At 46.4% G+C, this 15,425-nt stretch overlaps 1 protein-coding gene across 2 annotated transcripts in view; it reads right to left on the reverse strand.

The window, feature by feature from the left end:
- The window catches only part of IPO11 (importin 11), a 553,468-nt gene that overhangs the window by 79,370 nt on the left and 458,673 nt on the right, over positions 1–15,425 (reverse strand). For both annotated transcript variants that reach the window (XM_088444066.1, XM_088444065.1), the window contains one exon: positions 14,489–14,579. In XM_088444066.1, coding sequence (XP_088300192.1) covers positions 14,489–14,579 — 91 coding nt within the window. The remainder of the gene's footprint in view (positions 1–14,488; positions 14,580–15,425) is intronic.

Below are 15,425 nucleotides of genomic sequence, written 5' to 3' on the forward strand. Positions count from 1 at the left end.
GCGAAGGTGTCAAACCTGTAATACTGTACCTCACGAAGGTATGGACAGAGGACCACGTAGCAGCCTTGCAGATCTGGACTGCAGAGGCACCACGTCGAGCTGCCCACGAAGGACCCACAGACCTAGTGGAATGAGCCTTCAAAGGAGGAGGAACCGGCAGACCTTCATGAAGATAAGCTTCAGAAATAGCCATACGGATCCAGGCTGCCAAAGTTTGCTTTGAAGCAGGCCAACCCTTTTTACGGAAGCCATAGAGGACAAACAAGGCGTCCGACTTCCTAAACGAAGAAGTGCGGTCAACATAAGTCCTTAAGGCCCGCACAACATCCAAAGTGGCCTCACCCACTGAAAGACCAGGTGAGTTAAAGGCCGGAACAACTATTTCCTCGTTAACATGAAACTGGGAAACAACTTTGGGAAGAAATTCAGGCCGAGTGCGGAGCACTGCCCTGTTCCCATGAAAAATCAAGAAAGGAGGTCTACAAGAGAGAGCCCCTAAATCAGAAACACGTCTGGCCGAAGCTATGGCCAGAAGGAAAACAGTCTTAGCTGTTAGCCATTTAAGATCCACTGAGCCCAGTGGTTCAAACGGCGGTCCCTGGAGAGCCCTCAGGACCACAGCCAAATCCCAAGGCGCCACAGGTGGAACAAAGGGCGGCTGAATGCGGAGAACACCTTGCATAAAGGTGCGCACATCCGGGATTGTAGCAATCCTACGGTGAAACCAGACAGACAGGGCCGAAACCTGTACCTTCAAAGAAGCAAGACGAAGCCCATGATCTAGTCCCGCTTGTAGGAAGGCAAGTATCCTAGACAGACGAAACTCCCGCGGTGCATAACCTCTCGGTAGAGACCATTGGAAGAACGTATGCCACACGCGATGGTATATCCTCGCGGACGACGGTTTCCGAGCTCGCAACATGGTACGCACCACAGAGCTGGAAAACCCCCGGGACCTTAACATGGCTGTCTCAACAGCCACGCCGCCAAAGACAGCCGAGTCAGGTCCAGGTGAAGACAAGGACCCTGCGACAGAAGGTCCGGTCGTAGCGGCAACCACAGAGGACTGTCCATGGACAGACCCTGAAGGTCTGAGAACCAGTGCCGTCTGGGCCACGCAGGAGCTACCAACAGGAGCATCCCTCCTTCCTGTTTGAATTTCCGGATTACCCGTGGAAGAAGGGAAACAGGAGGAAACAGGTATGCGAACCGGAACGCCCACAGGACGGACAGAGCATCCACCAGAGACGCCTCTTCGTCTCTTGTGCGAGACCCGTACACCGGCAACTTGTTGTTGTGTCGGGACGCCATGAGGTCGATCTCTGGAAGACCCCACCTGTCCACCAGCAGTTGAAAAACGTCCGGGTGCAGGGACCATTCCCCCGGATGAACGTCCTGGCGACTTAGAAAGTCCGCCTCCCAATTTAGCACTCCCGGAATGAAGACCGCTGATATGGCCGGAAGATTGCGCTCCGCCCATACCAGGATCCGAGACACCTCTATGAGAGCCGCCCGACTTCGGGTTCCTCCTTGCCTGTTTATGTAGGCCACGGTGGTAGCACTGTCCGACTGGACCTGCACCGGACGACCCTGGAGAACCCGATGTGCCTGCTGGAGAGCATTGAAGACCGCACGGAGTTCCAAGATATTTATTGGAAGCTCCGCTTCTGTCGGCGTCCACCTGCCCTGGAACAAGTGTGGACCCGAAACTGCTCCCCAGCCCCGAAGACTGGCATCCGTTGTCAACAGGACCCAATTTAGAACCCAGAACGGACGTCCCTTGCTGAGATGGGTCGTTTGCAACCACCAGGCAAGGGACAGGCGAACCTCCGGCGTGGGCACTATCGTCTGGGACTTTAGAGACTGAGGCAGCCCATTCCACTTGGACAGGATTCAGGTGCTGCAGAGGTCTGGAGTGAAACTGGGCATATTCCACCATGTCGAACACCGACACCATGGAGCCCAGTAACCTCATCGCCGAGTGTAGAGACACCCGGCGGCTGTGCAGACAACTGCGCACCCTCGACTGTAAAGCAGAGATCTTTTCCTCCGTCACAAAGATCCTTTGCTGTCCCGAGTCCAATAAGGCTCCGAGGTGCAGAATCTGCCGAGACGGGATTAAAGTGGACTTCAGCCAGTTGATTAACCAGCCGTGCCGTTGCAGCAGCGCAATGGTCAGGTCCAAGTGGCGTAGAAGGAGCTCTGGAGATCCTGCCACTAATAACAGGTCGTCCAAGTACGGCAAAATGCGGACTCCCTGCAGCCGCAGAGAAGTCGCCATGACCGCCATCACCTTGGTGAACACACGCGGTGCTGTCGCCAGGCCAAAAGGTAACGCCCGAAAGTGGTCGCTGCGGATTGCAAACCTGAGGAATTGTTGATGGCGCAAAAGAATAGGGACATGCAGGTAAGCGTCCTGTATGTCCAATGACACCATGTAGTTCCCAGGTTCCAGCGCCACAATGATGGACCGTAGGGTCTCCATTCGAAACTTCGGCACCCGCAAAGACTTGTTGAGAGCTTTGAGGTTGAGAATCGGACGATACGACCCATTGGGTTTCTGCACCAAAAAAAGATTTGAATAGAAACCCTGGCCCCTCTGGGAGAATGGAACAGGCACTATAACTCCAGCCTGGAGCATAGTGTGCAAGACCTTCCGCAGCTCCGTGGCCTTGTTCCGGTCTGATGGTAGACCCGTGGTGAAGAATCGAGCCGGGGGTCTGTGCCGGAAAGAGAGGGCGTACCCGTGGGAGACCACCTCGAGAACCCAAGTGTCTGTTGTGGTGACCGACCAACACCGGGCGAACTGCAGCAGGCGGCCTCCCACTTTGGGATCCCCCAACGGGAGGCCCGGACCGTCAGGCCGCAGGCTTGTCATCAGGCTTAGGGGCCTGACGTCTGGTACTCCATGCCTGCTTCCGGGGCTTGGCCGATTTTTTGGGGCCAGCCTGTCAGGGAAAAGACTGTGGTTTGGGCCTGCCCTGGGCCCTATAAGACCGAAAGGACGATGGTCCTGAACCAGAAGGAGCCGCGGCCGACGGGAGACATGCCGATTTGGCTACCGCCAGCGTGGCCACAATCTTGTCCAGATCTGGACCGAAGAGAACTTCTCCGTTAAAGGGCAACGCCTCCAAACCCTTTTTGGAGTCAGCGTTCGCCTTCCAGGATCGCAACCACAAGGTGCGACGAGCAGCCACCACTGCTGAAGAAATTCGAGACACCAGTGTACTAATGTCTAAGGCCGCCTCGTTGATATAAGTGGCCGAATCACGGAGATTACCAATCAACTCCGTTTGTTCGGCCGGACAGTCGGAATCAAAGGACGCCTCCAATTAATCCGTCCAGCGCTCCATCGCTCTGGCAACCGAGCAAATGGCCATAGCCGGCCGCGCTGCCCCCCCCACAAGGGAATAAGCGGACTTCAGGCAGATCTCCACCTTGCGGTCCGTAGCATCCTTAAGGGAGGACATGGATGGCATTGGTAATGTGGCACTACGGACAAGACGTGTCACATGAGAATCCACCTGTGGAGGGGATTCCCACTTAGCAAAATAATTATCCGCGAACGGATAAGCCACTGCCAGACGCCTCTGCGGCTGGTATCGATTGCCAGGCTGTTTCCACGCCTCCTCTAAATGGTCCATTAACTGACCCGAAAGAGGAAAGACTGTGGCGTCACCCTTCACATCCTTAAAAAAGGCATACTTGGATTTAGCAGCTGGGGGAACTTCGTCCTCAATCGCCAAGGCTGTGCGGACTGCCCGAATAAGTCCAGGAATATATACCTTGGACCTAGCATCAGAGTCCTTAGTATGGAGAGGTTCCTGATCGTAAGGATCCAGAATCTCCCCATCATCAGACGTCCCCTCGTCATCCTCATAAGGAGCCGACAGACGCCACCGGCCGTTTATGTGGCCGCATCACAGTCTCCCCCTGCAACACATCCGACAAGTACTGTACAGAACTCGTCAGGGAGTTAACCCACGCCGGCTCCTGAGAAACCGGGAGAGGGGAAATCGGGAGACTGCGGGGTACCACCAATTGTCTTGGGAAACCCTGCATGGGTGACGACACCACTGACTGCTGGGACAAACCCATCTGTGTAAACGCGGGCTGCGGAGCTAACTGGCCCACTAAGGTTGTAAGCGCCTGAGCGAAACAAGCCCAGGGCGGCTCCTGTACCGGTGCTGTAACCGTAAGAGGCCGCGCCATTGACAAACACTGCCGGCAGAGGCCCTCCGCGCTACCCTCCCCCTCCGCTAAAGGTACTCTACACGTAGTACACTGTAGCCGGAGAGGAAAATCACTTTCAGACATGATGGTACTAAGTATGTGACCCCTCTCACCAATTGTATTTTAAAGAGGTGAGAGACGACCCTGCAACACCGCACCGCAAGGGCTTAGCAGAAAGAACAGGGACAGTAATAAAGCTGACAGTCAGAATAGAAGATACAGGCAGCAGCGCTAGCACAGTCACATACAATGCAAAGAAAATCAATTCCTGCACTAACCAGCGCTGATCACTCAACTACGCAGACACAGGGTCTGGTAGGACACAGCGCTGCATACACAGACCTGACCACAGCGGAGGAGAGATATGCGGGGGGACCCAGACCAAGATGCTTCCTTCCAGGCTTCCAGCAGCGTGCACCATGCGTTCAGGAAGATGGCCGCCGAGGAGCAGAGAGGAGGCTGGCCTGGGGGAGGAGCGCTGCCACAGGGCCAGTCGGCAGAGTGCAGAGAGGGCTGTGTGCAGCGGGGGAGGTGCCGGCTGTGAGACAGGGAAGGTGCGCTCCCCTGGCATGCATTTAACCCCTGGGACGCCGCAGCGCTACCGCTCTGCTGCGGTCCGCTGTCCCAGGGGGGTAGTGGAAGCGCAGGTTCTTACCTGGCTCCACGCTGCAGCCAGTCCTGCCTGGGGACTCAGGACCATGTAACAGCGGGGACCCACCGCGGGACCCCGCTGCTTACCTTGCTGTCCCCCTTGAATCCGGCCATGGTCCGGAACATCTGGGGTCACCGCCAGCTGTGACCCCAGATGCTCACCAGCATCCCCGGATCGGTACCGGCGTTCTGGTACCGGCAGGGGTGTAGGGAAGACAGCATGGACGTCAGGACTGACTGTCCATGCTGTACATCAAGATGTGCAGCCACAGCTGCATGCAGAAAAGCTTCAGGGGCTCTTCTTAGCCCCCACTCCAACAGGTGCACCCGACTCCGGCCGGGCACCAAACTAAACTGGGGTGCCTTGGCTCGGGGGCGGGGTATAGGAGGGGGACCCTAGTGCATCCTGGGAGGCTGAAAGCTTAACTCTATGGTGCCCGATGACTGACGTCACACCTATACCCCAAGGTATCCTGTGGATACCCTATGGACCCTGAAGTAGAAAATGCTCTTCATATGTTATTATAGTAACAATGACAATGCAAACAATTACTATAGATATTGAATTCTTTATAAATGACTTGTGTTATAGAGAAGGTTATATTAGATTATCCCTTTTGGTTTCTGAAATTAAAATTAAACATAACCAGCAGAAATGTCACAGCTCCCACAGGTCTCTGCATTACACCAAAGGTCTGCATGCGAATAACATACATTTTGATCTTTGCTTTGCAGCGCTCCACTGATGCTCGGAAGTAGCGGAAATCAAAATATAGGGGATATTGTTAGGAAGAAAAATGAATGCATATCCCATATCAAACAATCGCTGAAAAAGCTACTGTAAGGTTCTCATTAAGCTTCACAAGCAGAAACGTCACTCAGGGATTGACAAGAGCCTTTATTAGCAAGAAATGTAGGTTGACATATTATACAATGATCAGGTCTAACATATTATTTAATTGTAATTTGCTTTAATTAAGCAAAATCACATCAGCGGGGAAGACATAAAAACTTTATACGTGTTTTCTCTCTCTCAGTGTTAGCTCCTGTAATGGCTTTTAATTACAAGGCATATGCTTTAGGACACATTTATTTAATTAAATGCCTATATATAAGAAACAGCAGTCTATTTACAAAGTCAAGACCAGAGTAAAATGATTGTTAATTAGGAAGCCAGTTGGGTTACTTACAAAGTATAAATGTCATACTTTTCATAGAGGCTCAGAGGGAATGTATTAAAGGTACAGGCGAGTATGCAGTGATGAACCAGGGCAAGGCATACAAACTATGATGCTTATTGAGTGATCACTCCCCTCTCCAATCTGTGCTCATTAATGTGGGCAGAGCTTGATGATACATCATCAGGCACATCCCCGGTCCACCTTGCAGGTAGTAAGCACCTTCAGCAGTCCAGTGGCACTATGGTTATCAGTGCTTCTTACAAGCGATGTACAGATGTGTCCTCACTTGTCTTTGCGGCAGTCGCGCCAAACAGCCCCTCTCTGGTGCGTCTGGTCCTGTGAGACTTTGCTAGCGCCTGCATCTTCTGTTGCCGAAAATGCGTCTAAGTCGCAATGCGGTGAGACTAGGGCGCACCAGGAGACTGTACTTTTATATCCTTGTGCAACAGTCTCTCTGAATCAGCATTTGTAGTGCTATGATGCAGCGCCCGTAGATTAACTCTATTCTAAATAGATGCCCGATGCTAGTAGAGCTGTATAGACTGCTCACTCACACCAGGCATATCGTGCTGCATGGCGTATTGATGCTAGATGAGCAAAGAAAAATCTTCATGAAGCTTAAGGGATATACTTATAACAAGATATAAACACTAATTTTGATGAAAATAGGTGTTTTTATTAAGGATATATTTAACAAGCCCCCGGCCTGCGAGAGATATGGTGGGGTAACCCTAGTGGTAGCTTTCACTGTCTACCTCTGGCAATAGTTTCACTAATTAACATGTAATGCCGCAATTCTCTTCACAGGTTGGAGATAACAGGGAGTCATTACTGGATAAAATGCTTTATCACTTAAATAAATTATATGAAAATTATTATGTTTACTTTTATACATTGTTTCCCCTAATTTTCAACTTTTCTCAAAAGTGGCACTGGAAGCCAGCCAGTATCGCCAGGGAGCGGAGCATCAGCCACACATTGTTGGTGAGATGAGCATCAGCCACACATTGTTGGTGAGATGAGCATCAGCCACACATTGTTGGTGAGATGAGCATCAGCCACACATTGTTGGTGAGATGAGCATCAGCCACGCGTTGTCGGTAAGATGAGCATCAGCCACGCGTTGTCGGTAAGATGAGCATCAGCCACGTGTTGTCGGTAAGATGAGCATCAGCCACGTGTTGTCGGTAAGATGAGCATCAGCCACGTGTTGTCGGTAAGATGAGCATCAGCCACGTGTTGTCGGTAAGATGAGCATCAGCCACGTGTTGTCGGTAAGATGAGCATCAGCCACGCGTTGTCGTTGAGCTGAGCATCAGGCCTGGTTAAAGAATGAGTTTGCCACGCAAATGTGGAAGTTTGCACAAATGCCATAGATCCCTTTATGCCCTATAAAAACCAGAAGACCACTGTCAGGAGTCCAGGGGGGTATTCCCCTTGTGCATGTGTCGCTCAAGGTATCAGAAGTACCATAGATGTAGATAAAGCAAGGAGGTATATAAATATATATACATACATACACACACAAACACACAGGAGGGTTCGGTGAAGGACATAACAGGTGGGAGACACAGGATGAAACAAATTTCAATAAAGAACTAGTTAAGACTAAAGGCACACCATCCACTAGACGATTAAATTGAGCGATTGAACGATATCGTTCATAAATAGTTTTCAAAAATGTCTAAAACGACCAACGAAGCGCGCTGGTTGTTTAGACATCTATCATCGGGCAAACATGCAGGACAAGCTGACGATAAAGTCAGGTTCAGCATATTTGCAGATGATTGATGAGCCTACACTGAACAACTGCTCGTTCAGTGTAGGAACATCACAGACTGACAAACGACTGAACGATTACAATGTCGTAATCGTGCAGTCGTTTTCATGTCTTCTAGTGGATGGGCACCTTTAGTGCTGAGCTGACGGCAGCATCAAAGGCACTTGGAAATGCACATAAGATGTGCTGCAAACAAACGGGATACTTGTAATGCTGATTTAAACAAAGTCTCTGGAACAATTAGCATAATGCAGGTTAGAGTCAGGAGCCATTGAATCAATAACAGACTGTACAGGCAATGTGGGTAAGTTTTAGAGTCCTTGAAGCAATAAGTGACTGTACCAGTTGAAGACACGGTGAGCAAATTCAGAAGCACTTATTAGATGCAATGTCACATATAAATCAGTGGAGCAGGTCTTGAATTACCAATTTAACAAAGTCCAGAAATAGCAGAAGAACTAAGAACAAAGCAACAGAAATACAGACCTGATATAACTGAGATAATGCCGTGATAAAAGCACACTGATGGCAGAATTTACATTGTACATAGATAGTGTAGATTGCTGGTACTAATAACTAAAGAAGCTGGATTAATATCAGCACACTGATGGCAGACTGTGCATAACAGGACAGGCTCCCATTACCTGCGCACGGTGAACAAAAATGGGGGTGTGACCTAATTGCCATAGGCAACATCCCCTAAATGACTTAATTTGGGGCTTGCCTGTATGGCACAAGCCTCTCATTTAACATCAGGCTGGGGGCGAGCCCAGCACTCTGTCAGCAGCTGGGCTGCCCCAGCCCTCTTCCTGCACTTCCATTCCTCTTCTCCGGGGGCCGGCACCACAGCACAGCCGCGGCGGCGGAGGTACCCAACCTCCCGACAGCCCGCGGGAGACTTCACCCCGCGAGTGGAACAGCGGGGCAGTGCCAGAAAAACGTCACTGTCCCGCTAAAATCAGGAATGACTGGGAGGGGTGCGCCCTCTATGGGTTGGCGCCCCTGTTTGATCGTACTGGTTGAACGTGCCTCAGGCCGGCCCCGATTGCAGGTAATAACTGAAAAAAATGGATATGATCTTACCAAGATGTACCAGGATAACCGGGCTTAATGGTAATGTAGTGAACTCTGAAGCAGCAGGACAAATACTAGAAGTAGTACTGGAAACTGGAGCTGATGAACAGGAAACTGATGCAGTATGCAGCAGGTATGACTCTCAAGCAGCAAAGTTTAGTCCAAATTAACAGGTACAAGTTATCATGTATGAAACTGAGCAGGACTGAACTTGCAAGTTAAATACAGGAACAGTTGTAGTAATAATCAGGAACAGGAGAATACAAGAACTAAGGCAGAATAACCTGATGATCTAACATGAAGAAATAGAACAGAAGTTCTGACATGGGGAACAGGCACAGTGGTTTTAATATGATGATCCAGCAAGGGAAGCACTGATAAGTAGGTATAAATCAGGCAGACACAGGTGCAGCCCATAATCAAGACTGGATTGCAGAATCACAGAAAGTCACGGGATTAAACTGGAATATGAGAATATGATGGACAGGCAACACAGGGAAGAGCAGCACCACTGGTAGGAGAGTGGTACTGCAACAGATCATGACAACCAGAGATATGGGCATAAATGTAATAGGCTCCAACATGGAGACATCGTGAGTCTTTTACATCAGCAGACTTTTACATGGCAAAAATCAACCTGTTTTGCCTACAAAAATACTGCTACTTTAAATTATGGGGCAGTCTTAAATGTAACTCACTGATCTCTCAAATCCGCAGCCTATTACATTTACCCCATGGGGTTCTAATGTCCACATCAACTGTGTACAAAACTGAATGCCTTTTTGGGCTACCATAATTTATCTATTCTGAACGATTAATAATGCATTTACAGTTGCATTATTGATTTCAATGGATGCAAATTTGATGTTTTCTTCAATATGACTATATTGGTTACATGATTTACCATTAACTCCTGTAAGTCTGTACTTGGGCAGCATTATTTTAAACTTTTTTGATTTTGCTTATTCAGGGATTTCTTAGGATAAATCTATAATATATTCCACGGTAGAATACTACACTCTTGCTTGTTTACCAAGTACATAAGACAGATGGGCAAAATTCTCAGAAAAACAAACACATACAGCTATTGGGCCTTCTCAGGAAACTATTTCCACAGCTTATTTGCATTGGGCAAACATTGCCTCACCTGAGCAGACTGCAAGCTTTTGCCAGCAGCTGTTTTGAAAGAATTTGTGAACGCTGCATTCCTAAAGGCACACATTGCAAGCAGACCAGCGGGACGGTACAATAGCTCAGAACTCCAGCGTGTAAGCATGCCATGTTTTTACATTTTTACAGATAACAAATAAGTTTAGAAACCATGTTTTAGGGATGTGCTTTTAGTATAAAATGCCTCTGTTTGAAGATGAAGACACACAGCATTGAGAAACATTCCTCAGGCAAAAGGAGCTTTTCTGATTTGTGAAAGAATGTTCTTACTACAAGGGCCTCCGAGAGCGACAAGGGCCTGGGTACTGTGTGTGTGGGTGTGTATGGGGGGGGTGGGTTGTAGGGGGCTGACTACGCTCTCTTCCAAGAGATGTGCTACAATAAGCCCGGGGCCTGGTAAATTGGAATGCAATGCAGGAACTGGTATCACCTGTATTACTCATGAAAAGTTCAAAGAAATCCACGTGACAGAGTAAATAAAAACAAAAAGAAGGAATTGATTAGAAATACAGCGGCTATTAAAGGTATTCACTCTCATGATCTTTTTCACAGATTGCTGCCAAAGGTAATTTTACCAAGTATTTTTTTTCCTAATTAAGTTTGACACATGATTATATATATTAAAAAAAAATTGTCATTTTATTGAAAACTTTGTGCTGATTAGTGGGAAAAAATTCCAGTTAAGACCATAATGGTTCCATGTTGTAGCACAGCAAAATGTGAAAAGCCCAAGTCTTGTGAATACCTTTATAGCCACTGTAAGTGGTCAGAGATAAAGTTTGGGAGCTGTATGTAATAAGAGCAGTGGCTTCTGTGTAGAGCTCTAAGGACACTGGGGTGAGACAGCACAGGATAGATTATAGTTATAGGGTAAAATAAGTGGTGCAAAGTATAACAGGGCAATACAGCTCTAACAATTATAAGGCAATATTTACACTGACGAGGCCACATACAGATGTGTCCACATACATCTAGCCTCTCTGCGCGTTAAACAGGCCATGCCGTGCCGTCTTTTCGTGTGACTTTTTCCCTTAAAATAAGTTAATTCGCAAAAAGAGGTTATAGTTTGTGAGAGTCACAGATCATCGGCGGTTCTGACTGATCGTTTTATATCGGCAATATAAATTCTTTAATAATATCAATTATATAGATTAGATCACACTGTATTAACAAACATAACACTTCATTAGCCCAGACCTATATTATCTCACAACATGCAGTATAACCATTAGAAGTCATTTCAGAAAGATGCAATAACCAGGACAAATGTTATTTTTTAAACATATAGTGACAACTAATTACGGCATTGCACAACCAGCAAGTAATCAATCTTTCCGGTGTTCCAGATGATAAATAAGCCACAAGAGAGTGTATTTTCCACCAGCAGCTGATTGTCAGATCTTATTTAGCTGGCCCCTGCATCAATAACAATTACAGTCTGGAGCTATGCTTAAGGTTGATATGATTATGGGCCTTAAGAAACCAGCTCACAGCTACAGAAGTACAAGTAACATTGTCATTAGACATTAATGCTTTCCCAATATTAACCATGAAATAAATATATATATATATATATATATATATATAAAAAAAAAAAAAAAAAACAACAGCTATTTATTTTCACATTTGCCCTAATTGAACGGTTAGCTCCCACCTTTCACGTCTACCTACGCAAACACCCCATAGATCTCGGAGCACATCCTGCCAAACAGAGGGTAAGAATGGCACAATTGCTGTGTATGGTACAAGAGCCTCAGCGGCGTCCTACTTAAAAACATAGCAAATGGTTCATTGGAAATTGTTCCAATTAACAGACGAAGATGTAGTCAGAAAGTAGTGATTAGTACACTTTGGCTTGTGTGTGTAATTGCAGCGGTGTTGGAAATGCAGCTGAGTACTTGAGTGCATAGATTGTAAGACCTCCGCACAGTTATTTGACTGAAGAGGATGATTGACGATAGAAAATTAGCACGCGGGTTAAAGACACGGTTAAGGCAGCGACGTGAGTGGAAAATGACTCGCTCGAGGGGTGTTTACTCCTCCTTTGGGGAAAGCGAACGAATGAACCGAGAAATGCTTAGTAGGTTAAATGTTCAGCATTACAACAGTAAAGCTGCTACTTATATTGATGCATAATCAAAGATGGGCAACTTGTGGCACTCTGATAAAGCTGCCACCCGTGATGATCGCCCAGGCAGCACAGAAAATGCACAAGAGCAACAGCTGTATATCCAAGATCATTCATCACGTCCATATGAACACTTCTAAAACAAGGGAGGCTGATGATTATTATGTATTATATCATTATCTTTATGTTACGTAACACTGAACATTGAGAACACGACACAAACGATGAAACAGAGGGTAAAGGTGGCCCTGTCCTAAAGTAGTTATGATCTAAGTAGTGCGGGGAAGAGTTGATAGATAAGGTATTGGAATAACAATTGTAGCTGTTGGTGGGAACAATGTGTGTGGCTACTGTAAGGGAATAGGATTATCAACCACCAATAAAAAAGCAGCCACTGGCCACCGGTGAGCCTGTGGTTCTACCGGTGGTACAACACTGTTGGAATTAGATAACTGCACATTGTTTCGCTATATCAGAGCCAAAATGTGCAATTTATAAAATAACAAGTTTAAAAACTAATCAAACTAATTAAAAACTAATCAAACTAATTAAAAACTAATCAAACTAACCGCAAGCGCGCGGCATCCATTCAGTGATGGGAGAGGGCTGGGGGAAGCCCAGCTAGTGAGGCTCCCCCTCAGCCTGACGTTGTTTGGAGGCAAAATAACATTACGTAGGAGGCGTGGCCTATAATAATTAGGCCATGCCCCTATTTTTGGTAGCTGCGCCGCGCACTAGAGAGAGCCGGCAACAGGGTGCTCCGACCCCTGGAGCCGGCCCTGCTTCCTCATACACCTAGCCTCAATAGGCCATACGGCACGAGTGAGCCGTCGGTGTAAGTGCCTTTTTGACACAAAAAAGCATCTTAGTCGCAATTTGATGCTAAAGAAAACGCTTCACGAGATTGCAGTGACTAATTTGATATGTGACACTTGTACATCTGTGTGCGACTGAGTCTGAATCTGTATACGAAGCACAATGGAACTTGGTGTGGAAAAAAGCTACACCCGCCGCAGCGTAGCACTTCATGTACAGATTCTGACTCAGTCACAGACAGAAATACAAGTGCAGCTCATCATATTAATCAGTGTAGCCTCGTGTCGCATTGCGAATAAAACTCAAGTTTCAGTCGAAAAAGATGCAAAAAAGACACTTTGTGCTAGCCAAGTCGCACAGAACCTAGCACACCGAAAAGGGCTGATTAGCGTGGCTGCAGCAATAGAGTATGAGGACACATCCCACAGGAAAACAAAACCACACACATTCATTGCCCCCAGAGCAGAACATTAAGCTAGGACTGCAGTGACTGCACCGCTGGGGAGTACTCCACACTCACTGCAAGTAATCCTAACATCCTGAACTGTTTGGAGATCGGGATCCCGGGATCGGCTTCCCTACTTACCAGGTCCCGCATGTGCACTGGAGCTGGAAGTCAAAGTTTATTTTAAAAATAAAATAAATGTATATATATATATATATATATATATATATACATAAAATCTTTCTTATAGATGAAACATGATAACTTCATCTGCCTACACACAAAGCGGTAAAGTTGTCTTTTTTGTAACATATTTTAACTTTGGGAGCAGCTGTACAGTAAGTGTAGGCAAATGTAAATGCATCAACGCTTATATATTATTTTTTATTTACCACCAGTTATTCATATAGCGCACACATATTCCGCAGCACTTTACAGAGTATATCTGGCCATTCACATCAGTCCCTGCCCCAGTGGAGCTTACAATCTATATTCCCTATCACATGCTCACACACATACACACTAGGGTTAATTTATTTTGGGAGCCAATTAACCTACCAGTATATCTTTGGAGTGTGGGAGGACACCGGAGTACCCGGAGGAAACCCACGCAAGCACAGGGAGAATATACAAACTCCACACAGTTAGGCCGTGGTGGGAATCGAACCCACGACCTCAGTGCTGTGAGGCAGTAACGCTAACCATTACACTGTCTGTGCTGCTTATCTCGTCTACATAAAAAAATAACACATTACAATTGTTATATAGCAAATGTAGGCAAGCTGTGGCTCTTCGACTGATGCTGCATATGATTTCACAATAGCCAGAGGTGATAGCCTACAGTACCTATCTGCAATACAAGTCAATTTACAGTATAAGAATCCTTAACTCTCCTTTGGATAAACCGGAAGGCACAGCAAAGCAGACATGCCTAAACTCAGATTCAGAAGAAGCACTGTGTAAATGACTGACAATATAATATGGTAAATATTTAATGTTGTGCCTCTTACCATTCTTTTCCTCTTGTCTTGTTCTGTAGGAGGTTCATCGTTTTCATTCACTTGGGTTTCCTGGGGCTCATTGTCTGACATTAACAAGCAACTGCAATAAAAAAAATGCCGGGATCAGAAACTCTCCCTGACAGAGCACCAGTTCTTCTTGAAGCGAACGACTGTCTATACATAATTATTACCAGACACATTAAGAAAAAAAGAATCTGGCTACAGCTTTCACATCATTGACAGATAACCATATAAAGTATTGTTTATTTACTTGTTTATATTACACAAATAGCTACAATTTCTTCCATATGTGTCCTTTTAGATCAAAAGGCTGAGATTGCAGTGACATCACGGTCCTGCCGCTGTGTTTGAATCACAATGAATCCATAAAGAATACACCTTCTACTCAATGTAGCAACTATCTACAGACATGAGAGAGAGCATGTGCAGTTATTGTGTTATAGTATTCAGTTTAGTAGTACACATCCTTTGATATATAAATGTCAAATACTTGCTCTTTAAACCATATATATATATATATATATATATAAAATAAAGATAACTACCTCTCATGGGTCAGAAGAATGTTAAAGTACTTACTTACAGGTAGGGATGTGCAGGCTCGGATAGGTTCGAGTTTGCACGTTGAGTTTGGATTTTTCCCTCCAAAAAAACGGAACCTCTTTCTGAGTTCCGTTTTTTTGGAGGGAAAAATCCAAACTCAACGTGCAAACTCGAACCTATCCGAGCCTGCACATCCCTACTTACAAGTATACATTTTTCTCTACTACTAGTAATCAATACTTTTATTTTAACACATATGATAATCCCTGACCAAATGATGAGCAAGTATTTGCTGAAACACACTGTGAAGTACAAATAAGCCTTTAGAATTGCACAGCACAGACTGACTTTAACCCTTATAGGTACCTTGTTCCATAGTTAA

The sequence above is a fragment of the Taudactylus pleione genome, unplaced genomic scaffold (assembly GCF_031769625.1).
Source record: "Taudactylus pleione unplaced genomic scaffold, aTauple2 ptg000345l, whole genome shotgun sequence".
Lineage (NCBI taxonomy): Eukaryota > Metazoa > Chordata > Amphibia > Anura > Myobatrachidae > Taudactylus > Taudactylus pleione.